General features: G+C 45.9%; 1 protein-coding gene across 1 annotated transcript in view; it reads left to right on the top strand.

The window, feature by feature from the left end:
• The window catches only part of LOC130273881 (cytidine monophosphate-N-acetylneuraminic acid hydroxylase-like), a 190,304-nt gene that overhangs the window by 18,695 nt on the left and 146,727 nt on the right, over nucleotides 1–24,882 (top strand). The window contains exon 4 of the mRNA XM_056521325.1: nucleotides 12,008–12,198. Coding sequence (XP_056377300.1) covers nucleotides 12,008–12,198 — 191 coding nt within the window. The remainder of the gene's footprint in view (nucleotides 1–12,007; nucleotides 12,199–24,882) is intronic.

Genomic DNA, 24,882 nt, shown 5'->3' with positions numbered 1-24,882 from the left:
AAACCTAGAACCGGTCCACCGACACGGTCCACACCAATCCCTCGCTGACACAGAGGATCCACATCCAGCTAGCCGAATCATAACAACCACTTTGCCTGTTCAAACGTTGGGCTGACTGAAGGTATAGAAGATTCTTGTGATCAGAATAAATACTGATTGGATGAGGAGATCCTTCCAACAGTTCAGGGTCTCCGATGGAGTAGTTTCTCTCCGCTGGCGAGAAGGTTTTAGTAAAGAGCCCACAGGTCACAGTTTTAATCTTGACACTTTTCTGGGTAATAACGGCGCCTGCTCCAATGGAGGAAGCATCAACCTCCAAGGCAAAAGGTTTTCCCGGATCCGGTCTTGATAGGACAGGAGCTGAAGCAAAGGCAGACTTTAAGCTGGAGAAAGCGTCCTTGGCCTCAGGAGGCCACAACTTAGGGCTAGCGCCCTTTTTAGTGGGAGCTACAATGGGAGCGACCACAGAAGAAAAATGTGGGATGAACTGATGAAAGTAATTTGCAAATCCCAGGAAACGTTGAATAGCCCGCAGACCGGTAGGGCGAGGCCAATCCAAAACCTCAGAAAATTTTACAGGATCCATTTGAAGTCCTTGATGAGAGACAATGTATCCTAGAAAAGGAAGACTGGATTTCTCAAAAAAGCATTTCTCCAGTTTGGCATAGAGATGATTCCTCTGAAGGCATCGTAGGACCAGACGAACATGAGTACGATGCTCCTCCAAGTTGGAAGAATAAATCAGTATGTCATCAAGATAAACGACTACACAGGTATAGAGAAGGTCACGGAAGATATCATTGACGAATTCCTGAAAAACAGCTGGAGCATTGCAGAGGCCAAAAGGCATCACAAGATACTCAAAATGTCCATCACGGGTGTTGAAAGCCGTTTTCCATTCGTCTCCATCTCGAATTCAAATCAGATTGTAGGCACCATGTAAATCCAGTTTGGAGAAGACTTTGGCCCCTGAAGACGATCAAAAAGTTCTGAGAACAGAGGAAGAGGATAACGATTCTTGACCGTGATCTTGTTGAGACCTCTGTAATCAATACAAGGATGGAGAGAACCATCCTTCTTGTTCACAAAGAAGAACCCGGCTCCGGCCAGTAAAGAGGATTTCCGGATAAATCCTTTTTGGAGGTTCTCTTGGATGTATTCTTGCATGGCTTGAGTCTCTGGGACTGACAAAGGATAGATTCTACCACGAGGTGGCATAGTCCCGGGCAGGACATCAATCGGGCAGTCGTAAGGACGATGTGGAGGCAAAGTCTCGGCCTGTGTTTCGCAAAAGACATCAGAAAAATCTTGATAAAGGGTAGGCTAATCAGGCATGGGAGAGTTAGCAGAAAGAATTTTAGGCTGGACAGACTCTAGACAATGATTTTGGCAGCATTGTCCCCAGCAAATGACCTCTCCGGATTTTCAGTCAAACTGCAGAGAATGGAGTTGGAGCCAAGGAAGGTCGAGAAGTATCTGGGAAGTACAATGTGGTAGCACAAAGAATTGAATCCTCTCCTTATGTGAAACTCCCACCTGCAAAAGAAGAGACTCTGTGTAATATAGAACTCAACAGTCCAGATTTTGTCAAGTGACGGAAGAGATGAACAGTGGCTTGGCAAGGCGGGTCACAGATAGACGGTATTCATGCAGGAGAGAGACATGAATAAAATTGCCAGCAGAACCCGAGTCCAAAAATGCTGTAGCAAAGAAAGAAGTCTGGGCAGAAACGTGGACTTGTACGGAGATATTCAAACGAGAAGAGATGGTGCACACACCCAAAGAGGCCCCTTCTACATATCCTGGGTTTGGATGTTTTCCTGGATTTTGAGAATGGGAAAGACAGTCTTTGAGGAAGTGCTCCGAGCTGGCACAGTATAGACACAAATTCTTGCTGCGATGTCGAGATCTTTCCTCCAGAGTGAGACGAGTATGATCCTTATAGCCTTTTCGGTAAGTTCACTTTCCTTTTTGAGCTCCTCCTGTCTTTCGTAAAAACGCACATCAATTCGTGCAGCCAAATGGATCAGCTCACACAGGTTAGATGGAGAATCTCGTGCAGCGAGAATGTCCTTTATACTACTAGAAAGTCATTTTTTAAATATAGCACGCAAGGCCTCGTTATTCCATGCCAATTCTGAAGCAAGAATACGAAACTGGACTGCATAGTCTCCCACGGAGGAAGTCCTGTGACTTAAGTTAAGAAGAGCCGACTTGGTAGAGGAGACACGTGCGGGTTCTTCAAAAACGCTGTGGAATTCATCCAGAAAAGCCGTGAGGTTGGATGTAATTGGATCGCCACGATCCCAGAGCAGAGTAGCCCAGGCCAGGGCCTTCCCAGACAAGAGGCTGATCACAAAGGCCCCCATAGCACGTTCCATAGGAAACTGATCCGCTATGAGCTCCAGGTACAAGGAGCACTGCATCACAAAGCCTCTACATTGCTTAGAATCTCCGTCAAACTTCGTGGAAAGGGGAAGACGAAGCTTTGAAGCTGAAGGGACTGCAGGGACTGGTGGAGACTTCTGCTGCATAGACAGAAGTAGCTGCGCAATGGCGGACAGTTGATTTAATTGCTGCGCCTGATGGGCCAACTGCTGACGGACCACTTCAGAGGAGAGATCTGAATCCTTAGGCAAGGGTACCTCAGTGGCATCCATGGCCAGATCTTACTGTAAGACTCACCGTTGATGGCAGGTACCCAGGGAGTACTAGATCCGTAATACCACGGTAGTCTGAAACACGTGATGTAGTGGATTTGCTGGACCTGTGTGGCAGATGACACGGGCCGTGCCAGGGAGTGGAGTCTAAGGTGCTGCTGGTTTTCACCAGAGCCCACCGCAAGGCGGGATGGACTTGCTGCGGCAGGCGACACCCAGGTCGCTACCCCTGGCACAACTCGACCACACAGGTAGCTGAGGAGAAGCGTGGTACCAAAGGAATAGGCTGGACGTAGTAAGGCAGGCTAGAGGTCAGGGCAGGCAGCACAGGAGCATAGTTAGTAGGGTAGCAGAAGGTCAATAGGCTGGCGGCTAGAAACATGGTCGGGTCACGGAAAACAAAGGTATGGTACATAGCAAGGAATTACAAGGACTGCTTTCTCCTAGGCGCAAGACAAACAAAGATCCTGCAGAGGTACTAGGTAGGAGCAAAAACTTATAACCAAGGTACAGGTGTGAACACTAATTACGGGCGCACTGGCCCTTTAAATTTCAAAGCTCCGGTGCGCATGTTAGGAAGCGGGGGCACGCGTTGGAGCTGAGGGACAGAGGCCGGGGACGGAGGTGAGTGACGGGCTGGGACCCGCATGCGCGTATGTCCGGCCGGGGCGCATCTCGTTACAGATACTCTGGTGGAAAACAGGTGGAAAACAAATGTTTTTAAATAAACTGGTGAGAGAACGTTACACAGATTTGTAAATTACTTCTATTTAAAAATCTTAATCCTGCCAATACTTATCAGCTGCTGTATACTACAGAGGAAGCTGTGTAGTTCTTTCTAGTCTGACCACAGTGCTCTGTGCCGCCACCTCTGTCTGTGTCAGGAACTGTCCAGAGTAAAAGCAAATCCCAATAGCAATTACAATGCCCTTCACCTTCTCACAATAGCTTTACCCTGTTTAAATCCACCCGCCATATGAGAGGTGGAGTCCTCTGTGGACTAAAACAACTCATAGGGTGTGGCTGGACCCATTTGAGGGGAACCATGAAATGTGTTACGGTTCATTGCTGAAGCCACAAATTTAGCAATTACATTGTGTATGGAAGACATAGCAGAACAAACTGCTGTCTGTACAGATTTATTGATCTACTGGTCCACCATAGGCTGTAATAGATTTTCATCTATAACAGTGGTTTTTAACCTTGTTGGAGGTGCTGAACCCCACCAGTTTCATATGCGCATTCCCCGAACCCCTCTTTATTGGAAAAATAAAATATGATTTTTTCAAATTCAAAACATAGGAGGTGTATATTTAAGTATATATTTATACATAGGTGCACAAAATGAACAAATCAATTAAGACACATTAGGCAGGCAGTGGTCCCCCACACATTACGCAGGCAGTATTCCCCCACACATTAGGCGCAGGCAGTGTTACCCCACACATTAGGCAGGCAGTGTTCACACACATTAGGCGCAGACAGTGTTCCCCCACATTGTGTAGGCCAGTGGTCTTCAACCTGCGGACCTCCAGATGTTGCAAAACTAAAACTCCCAGCATGCTCTGACAGCCAACGGCTGTCCGGGCATGCTGGGAGTTGTAGATTTGCAACATCTGGAGGTCCACAGGTTGAAGACCACTGATGTAGGCAGTATTCCCCCACAGACATACAGCCTCCAGCCATATACAGTGTATGGCTGGAGGCTGTATGCCTGTGTACTGCCCACTTCAATGCTCCGACCACCGCTCCTGCTATAGCAGTAGATCTCGGGACCGGTGGTCGGAGCACCGAAGATGACGTGCCGCCGGTCACTTACCAAGCTGGCCAGCACGTGTCTTCCTCCTTCTCTATCCTCCGGTCCTCGGCGCCTTCGTTTCCATGGGCGCACACACTGGTCGTCAGTGACGTCCCGGCGTGCGCTATGTCCTGGTGGCCCTGCGTTTTTAAACTTAACGCGGGGCCGCAGGGAGTTAATAGTGATGGGGGGAATTGCCCCATCACTACAGGATGGGAAAACACCGGCTCTGCTCGGGGCCCCGGGCCAGCTCGGGGTCACAAGCAATTGCTTGGTTTGTCTGTCCTGTTGCGACCTCCCCAACCGAACCCCGGGACTGACTCACCGAACTAATGGGGTTCAATCGAACCCAGGTTAAGAACCACTGATCTATAATATCAAAATTATGAGTGTCAGAAATTTTGGTTGTTTCCTCGTTCACCATGTATGATTAGAAATATACATATGAGAAAATATAGGAAATAATATAAGAAATTAAGGATAAATAGAATTGTATAGTAATTGTAAAATATGTGTATATAATTAATAGTTTAGGAATAAATATGAATTAATTTTAATGATAATTATTAATTTATTAGTCTTATTTATGATTTATTTGTAAATGAGTTATTTATTTATTGACAAGCTATTTATATATTTATTATTCAATTAATGACATTAGCAGTATAAATTGAAGAAAAGGAATCTGAACATAATGAATTACTATAATATATTGAATGTAGTTATCTGAAATGAACATTAGATGGCAGCAGTTTTTTAACCCCTTAAGGAACCCAGCCCTTTTTCACCTTAAGGACCCGGCCATTTTTTGCACATCTGACCACTGTCACTATAAGTATTAACAACTCTGGGATGCTTTTACTTTTCATTCTGATTCCGAGATAGTTTTTTCGTGACATATTCTACTTTATGTACTAATAAAGGGTAAGAAAAAACTCACGGCACACGATGGTCATGCTTCTTTCATTTATTCCCAACAAGAGGTCACTTCACATGTCGGGAGGGGGTAGAGAAGAGACGGGACCCGTCCCGTTTTTTTCTTACCCTTTATTTGTACGAATTGTGCAGCATCTGCTTTTCATCACTGAACACCGGTATAAGTCAAGCCTATAGACTGTTGTATTACTGCATTGAGGGCCAAGTTTCAGCAATGTCTGCTAGCAAGTGAAAGTTGTACTAGTGCCAGCTGCGTTTCTTCAGACAACCATATTCTACTTTATGTTAGTGGTAAATTTTCCGCCGATACTTGAATAATTTCTTGGTGAAAAATTCCAAAATTTGATGAAAAAATTTAAAATTTAGCATTTTTCTAACTTTGAAGGTCTCTGATTGTAAGGAAAACAGACAGTCCAAATAAATTATATTTTGATTCAAATATACCATATGTCTTCTTTATATTTTAATCATAAAGTTGACATGTTTTTACTTTTGGATGACATCAGAGGGCTTCAAAGTTCAGCAGCAATTTTCCAATTTTTCACAAAATTTTAAAAATTGGAAATTTTCTGGGACCAGTTCAGTTTTGAAGTGGATTTGAAGGGCTTTTTTTTAATTAAAAATACCCCATAAATTACCCTATTATAAAAACTGCACCCCTCAAAGTATTCAAAATGACATTCAGAAAGTTTGTTAACCCTTTACCTTTGGAATAGCAGCAAAATGAAGGAGAAAATTCAAAATCTTCATTTTTTACACCCGCATGTGCCTGTAGACCCATTTTTTAAAAATTTTTACAAGGGGTAATAGGAGAAAAAGCCCACCAAAATTTGTTATCCAATTTCTCTCGAGTAAGGAAATACCTCATTTGTGTATGGCAAGTGTTCGGCGGGCACAGTAGAGGGCTCAGAAAGGAAGGAGCGACAATGGGATTTTGGAGAGAGAATTTTGATGAAATGGTTTTTGGGGGGCATGTCACATTTAGGAAGCCCCTATGGTGCCAGAACAGCAGAAAACCCCACATGGCACACTATTTTGGAAAATACACCCGCTCAAGGCACGTAACAAGGGGTCCAGTGAGCCTTAACACCCCACAGGTGTTTGACGACTTTTCGTTAATGTCAGATATTTAAATGAAAAAGAATTTTTTTTCCAAATTTTCCCAAATTTATCATTTTTACAAAGAGTAATGGGAGAAAATGCCCCCCAAAATTTGTAACCCCATCTCTTCTGAGTAAATAAATACCCCATGTTAGGACGTAAAATGCTCTGCGGGCGAACTACAATGCTCAGAAGAGAAGGAGTCAAATTTGGTTTTTGGAAAGCAAATTTTGCTAAAATGGTTTTTGGGGGGCATGTCGCATTTAGGAAGCCTCTATGGTGCCAGAACAGCAAAAAAAAAAAAAAAAAAAACACATGGCATACTATTTTGGAAACTACACCCCTCAAGGAATGTAAAAAGGGGTACAGTGAGCCTTAACACCCCACAGGTGTTTGATGACTTTTTGTTAAAATTGGATGTGTAAATGAAAAAAAAAATTTTTCACAAAAATGTAGTTTTCCCCCCAAATTTTACATTTTTACAAGGGGTAATAGGAGAAAATGACCGCCAAAATTTGTAACCCCATTTCATCTGAGTATGGAAATACCCCATGTGTGGACCTCAAGCACTCTGCTAGCGAGCTACAAGGCTCAGAAGAGAAGGGGCACCATTGAGCTTTTTGAAAGAGAATTTGTTTGGAATGGAAGTTGGGGGCCATGTGCGTTTACAAAGCCCCCCATGGTGCCAGAACAGTGGACCCCCCCACATGTGACCCCATTTTGGAAACTACACCCCTCACAGAATTTAATAAGGGGTGCAGTGAGTATTTACACCCCACTGGCATTTGACAGATCTTTGGAACAGTGGGTTGTGCAAATGAAAAATTACATTTTTCCTTTTCACGGATCACTGTTCCAAAAATCTGTCAGACACCTGTGGGGCGTAAATGCTCACTGCACCCCTTATTACATTACATGAGGGGTGTAGTTTCCAAAATGGGGTCACATGTGGGGGGATCCATTGTTCTGGCACTATGGGGGCTTTCTAAACACACGTGGCCTTCAATTCCGGACAAATTTTCTCTTCAAAATCACAATGGCGCTCCTTCTCTTTTGAGCATTGTAGTGCGCCCGCAGAGCACTTTACATCCACATATGGGGTATTTTCTTACTCAGAAAAAATGGGGTTACAAATTGTGTACAATATTTTCCCTTGTGAAAATGAATAATTTAGGGTAACACCAGCATTTTTGTGAAAAAAAAATATTTTTTTCATTTTCCCATCCAACTTTAATGAAAATTTGTCAAACACCTGTGAGGTGTTAAGGCTCACTATACCCCTTGTTACGTACCGTGAGGTGTGTAGTTTCCAAAATGGGGTCCAAAAATGCCCACATAAGGGGTATTTCCGTACTCAGGAGAAATTGCGTTACAAATTTTGGAGGTCTTTTTTTTGCTTTTACCGCTTGTGAAAACAAAAAGTATGGGGCAACACCAGCATGTTAGTGTAAAAGATTACATTTTTTTTACACTAACAGGCTGGTGTAGCCCCCAACTTTTCCTTTTCATAAGAGGTTAAAGGAGAAAAATCCCCCCAAAATGTATAGTGCAATTTCTCTTGAGTACGGAAATACCCCATATGTGGCCCTAAACTGTTTCCTTGAAATACGACAGGGCTCCAAAGTGAGAGAGCACCATGCGCATTTGAGGACTACATTGGGATTGCATAGGGGTGGACATAGGGGTATTCTACACCAGTGATTCCCAAACAGAGTGCCTCTAGCTCTTGCTAAACTCCCAGCATGCCTGGACAGTCAGCTGGAGGCTTCGTTTTGGAAACACTGCCGTACAATATGTTTTTCATTTTTATTGGGGGGACAGTGTAAGGGGGTGTATATGTAGTATTTTACCCTTTAATTTGTGTTAGTGTAGTGTAGTGTTTTAAGGGTACATTCACACTGGCGGGCGTTAACGGTGAGTTTTCCGCTAGGAGTTTGCGCTGCGGCGAAAAATTTGCCGCAGCCCAAACTTGAAACAGAAAATTCTCTGTAAACTCGCTCGTGGGAATGTAGTACCCTGTACATTCACATGAGGGGGGGGGGGGGGGTGCAAACCTCCAGTTGTTTCACTGCAACTCAGCATGTACTGACAGACCGTGCATGCTGGGAGTTGCACTTTTGCAAGAGCTGGAGGCACACTGGTTGGAAAACCTTCTGTTACCTAACTCAGTATTTTCCAACCAGTGTGCCTCCAGCTGTTGCAAGTTACGCAACAGCTGGAGGTACGCAACTACAACTCCCAGCATGTCAAGACAGCTGTTTGCTGTTTGGGCATGCAGGGATTTGCAGTTTTACAACATCTGGAGGGCTACAGTTTAGAGACCACTGCACAGTGATCTCTAAACTGTGGCCCTCCAGATGTTGCAAAACTACAAATCCCAGCATGCCCAGACAGCAAACTGCTGTGTGGGCATGCTATGAGTTGTAGTTGTGCAAGATCTAGAGGGTCACAGTTTAGAGATCACTGCACAGTGATCACCAAACTGCAGCCTTCCAGCGGTTGCAAAACTACAAATCCCAGCATGCCCACACAGCAAACAGCTGTCTGGGCATGTTGGAAGTTGTAGTTTTGCAACATCTGTAGGGCTACAGTTTAGAGACCACTGTATAGTGGTCTCAGACTGTAGCCCTCCAGATGTTGCTTAGCAACTCACCGGCTTCCATAGGATCCAGGGAGGACTGTACCATTACTGATTAAATACTGGACTTAATGTACTGCTTCAACTTTGTTCTTGCTAACTGTTTATTAACTCTTTGTTTGCTGCTATTGTGGTGTACCGGTACCGCATCCTATATGGTACCTGTTTATAGGTCCCCATAGCCAGAGTCCCTAGGACGTCGGGGTCCTTTTGTATAGTCCACCCCTAGTCACCTCTCACCCCTATAGTCATTGCTCTAATCATATGCTCCTTATTTGTGGAAGTCTAACTGTATAAAATGTATATAAATAGTTAATTACCTGTGAGAAGCGTAGCAGGACCTGCGGGTCACGTGATCAGGTAAACTCTATGGTATTTCTGGGCACTCATTTCCTTTGTGACGGTGAGTGACAGATGGCTGGACCAATCAAAACGGCCCCGCCCCTGCCCATATAAGGGCGCGGCGGCCATTAACCCCTTAAGGACACATGACGTACTGGAACGTCATGTGTCCACTCCCGATCTATAACGCGGGGCCACGGCGTGGCCCCGCGTCATAGCGGTTCGGGCCCGGCCTCTAACAACGGCCGGGACCCGTGGCTAATAGCGCGCGACATTGATCGCTGTGCCGCGTGCTATTAACCCTTTAGACGCGGCGTTCAAAGTTGAACGCCGCGTCTAAAGTGAAACCGAAAGCATGCCGGCTAGCTCAGTGGGCTGTTCGGGATAGCCGCGGTGAAATCGCGGCATCCCGAACAGCTGACAGGACAGCGGGAGGGCCCCTACCTGCCTCCTCGCTGTCCGATCGCCGAATGACAGCTCAGTGCCTGAGATCCAGGCATGAGCAGTCATGCGGCAGAATCATTGATCACTGGTTTCTTATGAGAAACCAGTGATCAATGTAAAAGATCAGTGTGTGCAGTGTTATAGGTCCCTATGGGACCTATAACACTGCAAAAAAAAAGTGCAAAAAAAAGTGAATAAACATCATTTAACCCCTTCCCTATTAAAAGTTTGAATCACCCCCCTTTTCCCATAAAAGAAAAAACACAGTGTAATTAAAAATAAAAATAAACATAAATGGTATCGCCGCGTGCGGAAATGTCCGAATTATAAAAATATATCGTTAATTAAACCGCACGGTCAATGGCGTGCGCGCAAAAAAATTCCAAAGTCCAAAATAGTGCATTTTTGGTCACTTTTTATATCATGAATGAATCGATCAATAAGTCCTATCAATGCAAAAATGGTACCGTTAAAAACTTCAGATCACGGCGCAAAAAATGAGCCCTCATACCGCCCCATACACGGAAAAATAAAAAAGTTATAGGGGTCAGAAGATGACAATTTTAAACGTATAAATTTTTCTGCATGAAGTTATGATTTTTTCCAGAAGTGCGACAAATTCAAACCTGTATAAGTAGGGTATCATTTTAATCATATGGACCTACAGAATAAAGGTAAGGTGTCATTTTGTACCGAAAAATGTACTACGTAGAAACGGAAGCCCCCAAAAGTTACAAAATGGCGTTTTTTTTTTTCAATTTTGTCTCACAATGATTTTTTTTCCCGTTTCACCGTAGATTTTTGGGCACAATGACTGACGTCATTACAAAGTAGAATTGGTGGTGCAAAAAATAAGCCATCATATAGATTTTTAGGTGCAAAATTGAAAGAGTTATGATTTTTTAAAGGCAAGGAGCAAAAAACGAAAATGCAAAAACGGAAAAAACCCCGGTCCTTAAGGGGTTAATCGCTCTCTTTGTTCCTGGCTGTTGACGAGAAAGGATCTGCGCTGCTGTCATCAGTGAGTCTAGGCCTTAGCCTTGCGGCGATGGCTGTTCTATTCCAAATTGTGAGTGTATCAATCCCTAAACACTCTGCTAGACCACCGGACCTTATCTATCCCCTAAATCCGAACGGATCTTCGCAATATACCCTGAATTCAGGGACTATTGTCTAAAGTCAAGGTCCGCAACATCTGTCAGTCATTGAAGTATATAGAGACTGTTTAATTGAGACTGTTACTACTGTGTGGATGTACCGCAAGCCGTTAAGTAAAGTTTATGCAAGTTCAAATTCAACTACCTTGTGGACCTTCAGTCTTTATTCTTATGCACCTATCGTTACTGGGAAGGGTAGCAATAGGCCGGAGAATCATCTCAGCATACTAGCCCTCAGCCTGGCGTCACGAACTATAGGGTTAACATTAACCACTGATATACCGAAGCAAATCCCTGACTGTACTACCCCTACCCCTGGGGCCTAACACACTATTAATTCAGTAAAGAAAGAATTTAGCATAATGTGAGTCTCATGTCTAGTTATGAAATCTTGTTTATCACAGTCTGAGAATTCTTTAGGTGCTTACTTGCAAACTCCAGGTGAGCTTTCATGTGTCACTGGAAAGGAAAGGTTGATTTCTTGCTACTTTGCCATAAAGCCCAGATTGGTGGAGTGCTGCAGTGATGATTTTGGAGTGTCCCTAATAAATTGTGTGGCTGTGAGAAAACTTTTTCGCAAACTGCATAAATGTGTTCAGGGTACTGTAAGTTTACTTGCAAAACTGTTTTTGTGCATTGCACTACATAAAATGTGTCCACACATTTTGTCGGTCAACTCAGATTATGGTTATTTGCTAATTTTTTTCATTGTTTAATTAAATCATTTTATTGCATAATTCACTGTATGTTGAAAATGTATGCAGGTTTATAAAATAGTCTAGGGGATTTTCATGACATGCTGGTGGAAAGTTTGCACTTCCTTTTTAATTTTTCTAAACATATATTTAATTTTTAAACTCAATATTGCAATATACTACCAGATTCGGCTCAGTTGAAAGCAAGAATAATAGTAAAAAATATGTTTTTGTAGATTACCTATCTAACGCATGCCTGCATGGAGTTGAAGTTTGGTGAAACATACATGGTCTTTGATCCTTGGCTCATTGGTCCAGCATTTGCTCGAGGATGGTGGCTGCTTCATGAGCCTCCTTCAGATTGGATGGAGAGATTGTGCCGGGCTGATTTAATTTATGTAAGTCACATGCACTCGGACCATCTAAGGTATGTATGTTAAGATACGTAAAATAATTTCCATAAATTGATTAACAAAATGGTTCATATGAGATTTTTTTTTATAAGGTTTAAGTTAGGATAAGTTTATGGATGAGGAGATTTATTGAAACCTGTGTAAAGGAAGAGTTGTGCAGTTGCCCATAGCAACCAATTAGTATTGTATCCCAATTTTTTCATATTATGGAGAATTGATAGTAATTTGAGTACCCCCTCCCCTGTTTTTGTTTGTCCTTTCCTTCCCTTTGTCTCTTCGGTGCTTAGTGGGGACTTGTTCTATGTTGTGTTGTTTTACTTTTGTCTGTCCTGAGTCCCTTGCATTTGTATTTAACTGATCTCTTAGTAACTTGGTTCAATAATGGATATTATAATTTTTGATTGTATACACTTTGGATTTTCCATTCCGCGTTTTCTTGCATATTGTATCCACGTACCTTACTGTGTTTTATTTTTCTTGTTTGAACAAAAACTTAAAATCTTTAATAAAAATTACAGTTTTAAAAATAAACACTCTGGTGTCATGAACATTAGGGGTTAATAACATCTTGCCCATGGGGTCAACACCATCTGCCCCATCCACCTACACCCTTCACGCCCCGTGGTCACCCAACAACTTGGGGTCACCACAATAGGAATAGTATTACTAGGGACAGTGAGGCATGTAATATGAGTAGAAGTACTAAGGGCAGTGAGGCATGTAAAAGGAGGAGTAGTAGGTGGGACACTGAGGTGTGGTAAGGGGTGTGATGCACTCAGATGCAAGGTTACAGAACAACGGCTGCTTAACTGAAGCAGACAGATGTTAAAAGTCTTTACAGCTCAGTTAGGCCCAAGGAGATGACCAGTGACTTTAGGAGACTTGCAGGCTCGCTGGGACTTGTAATGGACTTGGACTGAATAATGCAATCCACGCTGACTTTAGACTTGACAGACTTGACTATGACTGACTAGACTTCTTCCCTGTGGTTGCTTACCAGGCTTTGACTTTCACCTGAAGGGTGTTCACGGTTGATGGAAGCGTAGCTGCGTGGTTAGGCCTTGGTCTCTCTGAGAAACACCAGACAATCTCAGGTCTTCACTTCACTGTTCTTCAGCATGCATAGAACTGACTAAGCTAGCTCCTCCCTGCTATAAAAGGGAGCAATTTGGAGGGGTCCCATAGGTCACCCACGAGTCACCTGGTCACTGGCACCTTCCCTGGTTACACAGGCTTAGCAACAATGCTTAAAGGCACATTACCTTAAGTATAATACATTAACTCTTTATGTAATAGAAGGGGTGACGAGAGTTCTGAGGAGTGTGCAGGGCCAAGGGACTGGGACTGAGTCCACCCGAAAGAACCCAACAGGGTAAAGAAGGACTACTTCTGAACTGGGCCACAACAGAAGCATGTAATAGGAGTTTTAGTGATAGGGACAGTGGGGCATGTAATAGGAATAGTAGTACTAGAAACAGAGAGGTAATTAATAGAAGTAGTAATAGGGAAAGTAAGGCATGTGACTGTAGGGGGGCAGTAATAAAGGCTATACCCTAATGCAGAGTACTTTCTCTGCACCAGCTTCCTGCTCTCCATTCTCTTCCTTTCTCACCTGCACATGACTGGCAGCTTATGATGACATAATTAGCTGCCAGCCAATAGAAGATAAAGACAGAACTGGTAGCTGCGGTGCCAGCACTGCTTAATATTACGGCTCAGATACAGAGCCATGCTGGTGAGGAGGAGACAGCTATCTCGTCTCCTTACTGTACATGAGTGCCTTGCCCCTCCCCCTTATGCATTTATCAGCTGCTTGGTCCGGGACTGTTCTGTGATGTCTCAGTACAGGACATGGTCCTGCACTACATTTAGGCCCTGTCAGGTTTAGACCCTTAGTGACCTGGGGGGCTCTCCTGCAGTGTCTCCCCTGCTGTTATTATAGTGTTATGTAATGTAATAGGATTATAGTCAGTATGTCAATGTATAGTCAGTATAAAGGACCTTTGGAGGACTCTTTAGTAAATGTCTAAAGGACCTGTGAAATGTCACATGTTATGTTTATGTTATCACCTGTTACCCAGAGGGCACCAGCTTAACACTGCAGCTTGACCTATGGGCTTCTAGTACAGCCCCCCTTTATAAGTAAGGGAGGTGCTGCAATCTCTTTGGCTCTTTTGCTGATTGCTTCTGAGGAACAGTGGAGACCAGATGTCTCAGTGCTAATGTCCAGTACCTGGAAGGCCTCAAATCTACAGTCATTCCAGTAAATCAAGTCTATGTCTGCTGTCACTATCTAAAGTCTAGACAAGCCTCAAGTCAATTCTATTACAAGTATAATTGGTCCCAGCAAGCTGCGAGGTTCTTCTGTGTTCCTGGCCACCTCTCTGGGATTCTGGCCCAGCTGTGAAGATAACACCTATCTGACCTCAGTAAAGCCTCCGTTAAACCATAACCTGGTTGTGGACTCTCATTTTCACTGCCTAGCTATTGGAATAGCGGAGATACCGTTTGGGTGGTTCTGGTACCCAAAAACCACTCTGGCGTCACAAAGATTAGGGGTTAATAACACCTTTCCCCTGGGGTTAATAGCATCTTGCCCCATCCACCTACACCGCTACACCACGTGGTCCTGCCATCACCGTGGGTCACCACAGTTCTAACTATAAACAGGAGCTGCTGCCTCCTGTCCACAATCCTCGTGTGTTGTGTTGCACAATGTGATTCAGAAGGAGCAGGAAGCATAGAATGGGACTTAGAAGGAGGCAGCCGCTCCCGCACCTGGTGTGCTAGAGTGTGTGTGTGGCAGATCAGGTGGGCGGAAGCGGGGCCCTTCTCTAGGCCAGGCACATTGTTACGCCGAGCGCTCCGGGTCCCCGCTCCTCCCCGGAGCGCTCGCCACATCCTCGCTACTGCAGCGCCCCGGTCAGATCCACTGACCGGGTGCGCTGCGATACCGCCTCCAGCCGGGATGCGATTCGCGATGCGGGTGGCGCCCGCTCGCGATGCGTACCCCGGCTCCCGTACCTGACTCGCTCTCCGTCGGTCCTGTCCCGGCGCGCGCGGCCCCGCTCCCTAGGGCGCGCGCGCGCCGGGTCTCTGCGATTTAAAGGGCCACTGCGCCACTGATTGGCGCAGTTGTTCTAATTAGTGTGTTCACCTGTGCACTCCCTATGTATACCTCACTTCCCCTGCACTCCCTCGCCGGATCTTGTTGCCATTGTGCCAGTGAAAGCGTTTCCTTGTGTGTTCCTAGCCTGTGTTCCAGACCTCCTGCCGTTGCCCCTGACTACGATCCTTGCTGCCTGCCCCGACCTTCTGCTACGTCCGACCTTGCTCTTGTCTACTCCCTTGTACCGCGCCTATCTTCAGCAGTCAGAGAGGTTGAGCCGTTGCTAGTGGATACGACCTGGTTACTACCGCCGCTGCAAGACCATCCCGCTTTGCGGCGGGCTCTGGTGAATACCAGTAGTAACTTAGAACCGGTCCACTAGCACGGTCCACGCCAATCCCTCTCTGGCACAGAGGATCCACCTCCTGCCAGCCGAATCGTGACAGTAGATCCGGCCATGGATCCCGCTGAAGTTCCACTGCCAATTGTCGCCGACCTCACCACGGTGGTCGCCCAGCAGTCGCAACAGATAGCGCAACAAGGCCACCAGCTGTCTCAACTGACCGTGATGCTACAGCAGCTACTACCACAGCTCCAGCAATCATCTCCTCCGCCAGCTCCTGCACCTCCTCCGCAGCGAGTGGCCGCTTCCGGCCTACGACTATCCTTGCCGGATAAATTTGATGGGGACTCTAAGTTTTGCCGTGGCTTTCTTTCGCAATGTTCCCTGCACTTGGAGATGATGTCGGACCAGTTTCCTACTGAAAGGTCTAAGGTGGCTTTCGTAGTCAGCCTTCTGTCTGGGAAAGCTCTGTCATGGGCCACACCGCTCTGGGACCGCAATGACCCCGTCACTGCCTCTGTACACTCCTTTTTCTCGGAAATTCGAAGTGTCTTTGAGGAACCTGCCCGAGCCTCTTCTGCTGAGACTGCCCTGCTGAACCTGGTCCAGGGTAATTCTTCCGTTGGCGAGTACGCCATCCAATTCCGTACTCTTGCTTCCGAATTATCCTGGAATAATGAGGCCCTCTGCGCGACCTTTAAAAAAGGCCTATCCAGCAACATTAAAGATGTTCTGGCCGCACGAGAAATTCCTGCTAACCTGCATGAACTCATTCATCTAGCCACTCGCATTGACATGCGTTTTTCCGAAAGGCGTCAGGAGCTCCGCCAGGATATGGACTTTGTTCGCACGAGGCGTTTTTTCTCCCCGGCTCCTCTCTCCTCTGGTCCTCTGCAATCCGTTCCTGTGCCTCCCGCCGTGGAGGCTATGCAAGTTGACCGGTCTCGCTTGACACCTCAAGAGAGGACACGACGCCGCATGGAGAATCTTTGCCTGTACTGTGCCGGTACCGAACACTTCCTGAAGGATTGTCCTATCCGTCCTCCCCGCCTGGAAAGACGTACGCTGACTCCGCACAAGGGTGAGACAGTTCTTGATGTCAACTCTGCTTCTCCACGCCTTACTGTGCCTGTGCGGATATCTGCCTCTACCTTCTCCTTCTCTACTATGGCCTTCTTGGATTCCGGATCTGCAGGAAATTTTATTTTGGCCTTAACAATGAAAGATTGGACTGTACCGTGCGTTACCGCACGGAGCCCCTCCTAATGTGCATCGGACCTCATAAAGAAAAAATTGAGTTTTTGGTCCTCCCCAATTGCACTTCCGAAATTCTCCTTGGACTACCGTGGCTTCAACGCCATTCCCCAACCCTTGATTGGTCCACAGGAGAGATCAAGAGCTGGGGTACTTCTTGTTTCAAGGACTGTCTTAAACCGGTTCCCAGTACTCCCTGCCGTGACCCTGTGGGTCCCCCTGTAACCGGTCTCCCTAAGGCTTATATGGACTATGCTGACGTATTTTGTAAAAAACAAGCTGAGACTTTACCTCCTCACAGGCCTTATGACTGTCCTATTGACCTCCTCCCGGGCACTACTCCACCCCGGGGCAGAATTTATCCTCTGTCCGCCCCAGAGACTCTTGCTATGTCTGAATCCATCCAGGAAAATTTAAAAAAGGGGTTTATCCGCAAATCCTCCTCTCCTGCCGGAGCTGGATTTTTCTTTGTGTCCAAAAAAGATGGCTCCCTACGTCCTTGCATTGATTACCGCGGACTTAATAAAATCACGGTAAAGAACCGCTACCCCCTACCTCTTATCTCAGAACTCTTTGATCGCCTTCAAGGTGCCCACATCTTTACCGAACTGGACTTAAGAGGTGCTTATAATCTCATCCGCATCAGGGAGGGGGACGAATGGAAAACTGCATTTAACACCAGAGATGGACACTTTGAGTATCTAGTCATGCCCTTTGGCCTGTGCAACGCCCCTGCCGTCTTCCAAGACTTTGTTAATGAAATTTTTCGTGATCTCTTATATTCCTGTGTTGTTGTGTATCTGGACGATATTCTGATTTTTTCTGCCAACTTAGAAGAACATCGCCAGCATGTCCGCATGGTTCTTCAGAGACTTCGAGACAATCAACTTTATGCCAAAATGGAGAAATGTCTGTTTGAATGTCAATCTCTTCCTTTCCTAGGATACTTGGTCTCTGGCCAGGGACTACAAATGGACCCAGATAAACTCTCTGCCGTCTTAGATTGGCCACGCCCCTCCGGACTCCGTGCTATCCAACGTTTTTTGGGGTTCGCCAATTATTACAGACAATTTATTCCTCATTTTTCCACTATTGTGGCTCCTATCGTGGCTTTAACCAAGAAGAATGCCAATCCTAAGTCTTGGTCTCCTCAAGCGGAAGACGCATTTAAACGGCTCAAGTCTGCCTTTTCTTCTGCTCCCGTGCTCTCCAGACCTGACCCATCTAAACCCTTCCTATTGGAGGTTGATGCCTCCTCAGTGGGAGCTGGAGCGGTCCTTCTACAAAAAAATTCTTCCGGGCATGCTGTTACTTGTGGGTTTTTTTCTAGGACCTTCTCTCCGGCGGAGAGGAACTACTCCATCGGGGATCGAGAACTACTGGCCATTAAATTGGCACTTGAGGAATGGAGGCATCTGCTGGATGGATCAAAATTTCCAGTTATCATTTACACCGACCACAAGAGTCTCTCCTATCTCCAGTCTGCCCAACGGCTGAATCCTCGCCAGACCAGGTGGTCTTTGTTCTTTGCCCGTTTTAACTTTGAAATTCATTTTCGCCCTGCCGACAAGAACATTAGGGCCGATGCTCTCTCTCGTTCCTCGGATGCTTCAGAAGTAGAGGTCTCTCCGCAACACATCATTCCTCCTGACTGTCTGATCTCCACTTCTCCAGCCTCCATCAGGCAAACTCCTCCAGGGAAGACCTTCGTTTCTCCACGCCAACGTCTCGGGATTCTCAAATGGGGTCACTCCTCCCACCTCGCTGGCCATGCGGGCATCAAAAAGTCTTTGCAACTCATCTCTCGCTTCTATTGGTGGCCGACTCTGGAGACGGATGTTGTTGATTTTGTGCGGGCCTGTACTGTCTGTGCCCGGGATAAGACTCCTCGCCAGAAGCCTGCTGGTCTCCTTCATCCTCTGCCTGTCCCCGAACAGCCTTGGTCTCTGATTGGTATGGACTTTATTACAGACTTACCCCCATCCCGTGGCAACACTGTTGTTTGGGTGGTCGTTGATCGATTTTCCAAGATGGCACATTTTATTCCTCTTCCTGGTCTTCCTTCAGCGCCTCAGTTGGCAAAACAATTTTTTGTACACATTTTTCGTCTTCACGGTTTGCCCACGCAGATCGTCTCGGATAGAGGCGTCCAATTCGTGTCAAAATTCTGGAGGGCTCTCTGTAAACAACTCAAGATTAAATTAAACTTCTCTTCTGCTTATCATCCTCAATCCAATGGGCAAGTAGAAAGAATTAACCAGGTCCTGGGTGACTATTTACGGCATTTTGTTTCCTCCCGCCAGGATGACTGGGCAGATCTTCTACCATGGGCCGAATTCTCGTACAACTTCAGAGTCTCTGAATCTTCTTCTAAATCCCCATTTTTCGTGGTGTACGGCCGTCACCCTCTTCCCCCCCTCCCTACTCCCTTGCCCTCTGGTTTGCCCGCTGTGGATGAAGTGACTCGTGATCTTTCCACCATATGGAAAGAGACCCAAAATTCTCTTTTACAGGCTTCATCTCGCATGAAAAAGTTTGCCGATAAGAAAAGAAGAGCTCCCCCCATTTTTTCTCCCGGAGACAAGGTATGGCTCTCCGCTAAATATGTCCGCTTCCGTGTCCCCAGCTACAAACTGGGACCACGCTATCTTGGTCCTTTCAAAATCTTGTGCCAAATTAATCCTGTCTCTTACAAACTTCTTCTTCCTCCTTCTCTTCGTATTCCTAATGCCTTTCATGTCTCTCTTCTTAAACCACTCATCATCAACCGTTTCTCTCCCAAACTTGTTTCTCCCACTCCTGTTTCCGGTTCCTCTGACATCTTCTCCGTAAAGGAGATACTGGCCTCCAAGACGGTCAGAGGGAAAAAAAAATTATTGGTCGATTGGGAGGGCTGTGGTCCTGAAGAGAGATCCTGGGAACCTGAGGACAACATCCTAGACAAAAGTCTGGTCCTCAGGTTCTCAGGCTCCAAGAAGAGGGGGAGACCCAAGGGGGGGGGTACTGTTACGCCGAGCGCTCCGGGTCCCCGCTCCTCCCCGGAGCGCTCGCCACATCCTCGCTACTGCAGCGCCCCGGTCAGATCCACTGACCGGGTGCGCTGCGATACCGCCTCCAGCCGGGATGCGATTCGCGATGCGGGTGGCGCCCGCTCGCGATGCGCACCCCGGCTCCCGTACCTGACTCGCTCTCCGTCGGTCCTGTCCCGGCGCGCGCGGCCCCGCTCCCTAGGGCGCGCGCGCGCCGGGTCTCTGCGATTTAAAGGGCCACTGCGCCACTGATTGGCGCAGTTGTTCTAATTAGTGTGTTCACCTGTGCACTCCCTATGTATACCTCACTTCCCCTGCACTCCCTCGCCGGATCTTGTTGCCATTGTGCCAGTGAAAGCGTTTCCTTGTGTGTTCCTAGCCTGTGTTCCAGACCTCCTGCCGTTGCCCCTGACTACGATCCTTGCTGCCTGCCCCGACCTTCTGCTACGTCCGACCTTGCTCTTGTCTACTCCCTTGTACCGCGCCTATCTTCAGCAGTCAGAGAGGTTGAGCCGTTGCTAGTGGATACGACCTGGTTACTACCGCCGCTGCAAGACCATCCCGCTTTGCGGCGGGCTCTGGTGAATACCAGTAGTAACTTAGAACCGGTCCACTAGCACGGTCCACGCCAATCCCTCTCTGGCACAGAGGATCCACCTCCTGCCAGCCGAATCGTGACACACATAGTGCTGGCTTCTCTTCTAAGTTGTAGCTCATATAGTTTTTGGAGACACTAGCAGATGTCATCTTACACAAGCTTTTATTTTGATAAAACAATAAAAGTATTTACTGAAGGATTACTAGTTTTGCACCCTTTGTACTGGGTACTTCCTCAAGTCAACTTCATGCTGAAGACCAATTAAGAGGATTAAGGATTAACAAATAGACACATAATAAAAATGTATTTGTGTGTTAAACATGCATGCAGACTGCACTGGACACTTAAACAATGTGTAAACTCTTTTCTTTGAGATGATCATCCCCATAAAAGATCATTATTCTGTATTGGGTTGTTGGCTCAAAGAGGCTCAAACTTTGACAGCGGCAATCTAAAGGGTTATTAGCCGCCACATGTCCGCTATTAACGCCAGCCTCCAGCTACAGGAACCAGCCGGAGACCGGCCATTATGACGCGGCTTCGAGTCGGGAGCCCGCACCGTACAACGGTTGCCGTCTCAGGGCGAGCCGGCTCGTCCTTAGACGGCAACCGGTTAAAATATACATACTTTACTAATTTAGCCTAGTGGTACAGTATTTTCGGTATCCAATCATTATAATCGCAACCAGTCCAAACTATAGAATTTGTAACATGTAGTAGTAACACAGTATAATAACTAATCCATTTGCTAGAATTTCCTGTACCTGTCTGCAAACAATCCCAGCATTCCCTAGTAAAATTCTGATTCAGCATCTAATCACTTAATAGCCAGTAGTATAGCATCTAAGGCCTTATAATCTAGAAAACTGCAATAGTATATTGAATGAGTAAAAATTATAGCCAATGCCTAGATTCTAGGCATTGGCTATCATTAGAGATGAGCGAACTTTTCAAAAATTCGATTCGGCCGATTCGCCGAATTTTCCAAAAAAGTTTGTTTCGATCCGAATTTGTTTGCGGCGAATCGATATTAAAAAAGGCCATTTCTAGCCTACATACAGCATATGGAGTGTGCTGGGGTAGTGAAATAATATTGTTATTCAGAATAGCATGCAGATTACCGGCATCGCTCTTAGAATCACTGGCTCACAGCAGCACAATTACAAAGCCTGGTGGTGGCCTCAGTGTCAGGAGACCATATAGTGACTGAATGACATAGCGTGGAGGTGTTGGCAGCATGAGGACACCATATAGTGGCAGAATGACACAGCGTGGAGGTGTTGGCAGCATGAGGAGACCATATAGTGGCTGAATGGCACAGCGTGGAGGTGTTGGCAGCATGAGGACACCATATAGTGGCAGAATGGCACAGCGTGGAGGTGTTGGCAGCATGAGGATACCATATAGTGGCAGAATGGCACAGCATGGAGGTGTTGGCAGCATGAGGACACTATATAGTGGCTGAATGGCACAGCGTGGAGGTGTTGGCAGCATGAGGACACCATATAGTGGCTGAATGGCACAGCATGGAGGTGTTGGCAGCATGAGGACACCATATAGTGGCTGAATGACACAGCGTGGACATGTTGGCAGCAAGAGGAGACCATTTAGTGGCTGAATGGCACAGCGTGGAGTTGGCTGATGCACTAGTACACTACACACTAGGGCTTCACAATCCCCCCCCCCCCCAAAAAAAAAAAAACAACAACACAATATGAGAAGTTTTTGACAAAGATTTTTCATAGGTAGCACCCGCTATCCCAAAATTTGAAATTCCCAGACCCAGGCCCCACCTCTGCGGCATCAGTTACCCATATATTGCCTGAAGGACACAGCCTGGAGGTGGCTGATGCACCAGTACACACCAGGGCTTCACAATCCCCCCCAAAAAACAAGACATTGAGAAATGTTTCACAAAGATTACTCATAGGTAGCACCCGCTATCCAAAAGTTTGAAATTAACAGACCCAGGCCCCACCTCTGCGGCATCAGTAACCCATATATTGCCTGAAGGACATAGCCTGGAGTTGGCTGATGCAAGAGTACACACCGGGGATTCACAATCCCCACCAAAAAACAACACAATGAGAAATTTATGACAAAGATTTCTCATAGGTAGCACCCGCTATCCAAAAATTTGAAATTCCCAGACCCAGGCCCCACCTCTGCGGCATCAGTAACCCATATATTGCCTGAAGGACACAGCCTGGAGTTGGCTGATGCACCAGTACACACCAGGGCTTCACAATCCCCCCCAAAAAACAAGACATTGAGACATTTTTCACAAAGATTTCTCATAGGTAGCACCTGCTAACGAAAATTTTGAAATTAACAGACCCAGGCCCCACCTCTGCGGCATCAGTAACCCATATATTGCCTGAAGGACACAGCCTGGAGTTGGCTGATGCAAGAGTACACACCAGGGATTCACAATCCCCACCAAAAAACAACACAATGAGAAATTTATGACAAAGATTTCTCATAGGTAGCACCCACTATCCAAAAAAATTGAAATTCACAGACCCAGGCCCCACCACAGCGGCATTAGTAACCCATATATTGGCTCAAGGACACAGCCTGGAGTTGGCTGATGCACCAGTACACACAAGGGCTTCACAATCCCCCCCAAAAAGCAAGACCTTGAGAAATGTTTCACAAAGATTTCTCCTAGGTTGCACCTGCTATCCCAAATTTTGAAATTCACAGACCCAGTCCCCACCTCTGCGGCATCAGTAACCCATATATTGCCTGAAGGACACAGCCTGGAGTTGGCTGATGCAAGAGTACACACCAAAGCTTCACAATTACCCCCCCCAAGAACAACATAATTTAACAGCGTAAATTAACGAGTGGACCACAAAAAAATCATAATTTTCACCAAATATTATGAGGAAGCAGAATTAATTTCTCTATGTATCTTTTTATTAAAATTTTACTTAAGAAATCACACGCAACAAGCGTTCCGTTGTGTGTTGGTTATCGTTCTGGAAATTTCAAGTTTATTACCCTGTTTCCCCAAATGTAGGACATGCTCCGGAGATAAAACTTACTATGCCATACCAGGACAAGCTGCCTTGCAATGGCATCTTGCACGTTACCCTTTATTCTGATACGTGCATCCCTGCACCCAGTTTCCAGAGAACGTTTGATGCCCGTCAGAAGATTGGCGTGACAGATGCCCGTCTGAAGCTAGGCATGAAGGATGCCCGCGAGAAACTGGTCGCCAAAGATGCACGTTTCAGAATAAAGGGTAAAGTGCAAGATGCTTGAGAGATGTTGAATTCTAAAAAGCAGCAGGTGGGTTTTACAGTAAAACCTCCAAAATTGATGGACGCCTGGGAAAATATCAGCCTGAAGAGGAGCGCGCCAGCCATCACTATGAACTCCGCCATGGCTCAATGGTCCCCATCCATAAACATTACCAAGACCATCCAGATTTCACAGCAGAAAACCATTACCCCAGGTCTTAGTAACAGCGTTAAGGGAATGCAAATAATTGTTGTCAACCATAGGCATGCGCAGCCTACTGCATTAGGGTGTGCACCCTAAAGCACAAACTCACTCCGCGCACGCGTGTGTTTATGTATATATATATATATATATATATATATATATATATATACACACACACACACACACACACTCCTGCATGCATAGTATAGGAGGATTGGATCCAGGGCCGGTTTTAGGCTTAGCATGGCCCTGGGCAAAATCAGAACTGGGGTCCCAAAAGTCGTAATAGTGCACTAATCAGATTAGCACATTTTTGGTCACTTCAAATACCATAAAAAATATCTAAAAAGCAAAAAAAAAAAAAAATGGTACCGATAAAAACTACAATTCACAGCGCTAAAAATTACCCTCATACATCCCCATATATAGAAAAATAAAAGGGCTATAGGGATCAGAATAGTACAATTTTATATTTTTGTATAGTTCCCCCACATTAGGTTGGTAGCATAGTTCCCCCACATTAGGTTGGCAGTATAAATCTCCCACATTAGGATGGAAATATATTTCCCCCACATTAGCTTGGCAGTATAGTTCCCCCACATTAGGTTAGTAGTACAGTTCCCCCACATTAGGTTGGCAGTATAGTTCCCCCACATTAGGTGGTAGTATAGTTCCCCCACATTAGGTTAGTAGTATAGTTCCCCCACATTAGGTTAGTAGCACAGTTCCTCCACATTAGGTGCAGTACAGTTCCCCCACATTAGGTGCAGTACAGTTCCCCCACATTAGGTGCAGTATAGTTCTCCTCACATTAGGTGCAGTATAGTTCCCCCACATTAGGTGCAATATAGTTCCCCCACATTAGGTGCAGTACAGTTCCCCCACATTAGGTGCAATATAGTTCCCCCACAT

The sequence above is a fragment of the Hyla sarda genome, chromosome 5 (genome assembly GCF_029499605.1).
Source record: "Hyla sarda isolate aHylSar1 chromosome 5, aHylSar1.hap1, whole genome shotgun sequence".
In the NCBI taxonomy this organism is placed as follows: Eukaryota; Metazoa; Chordata; class Amphibia; order Anura; family Hylidae; genus Hyla; species Hyla sarda.
The sequence above is the reverse complement of the archived record's forward strand: the minus strand, read 5'-3'. Positions and strand labels throughout refer to the sequence as shown.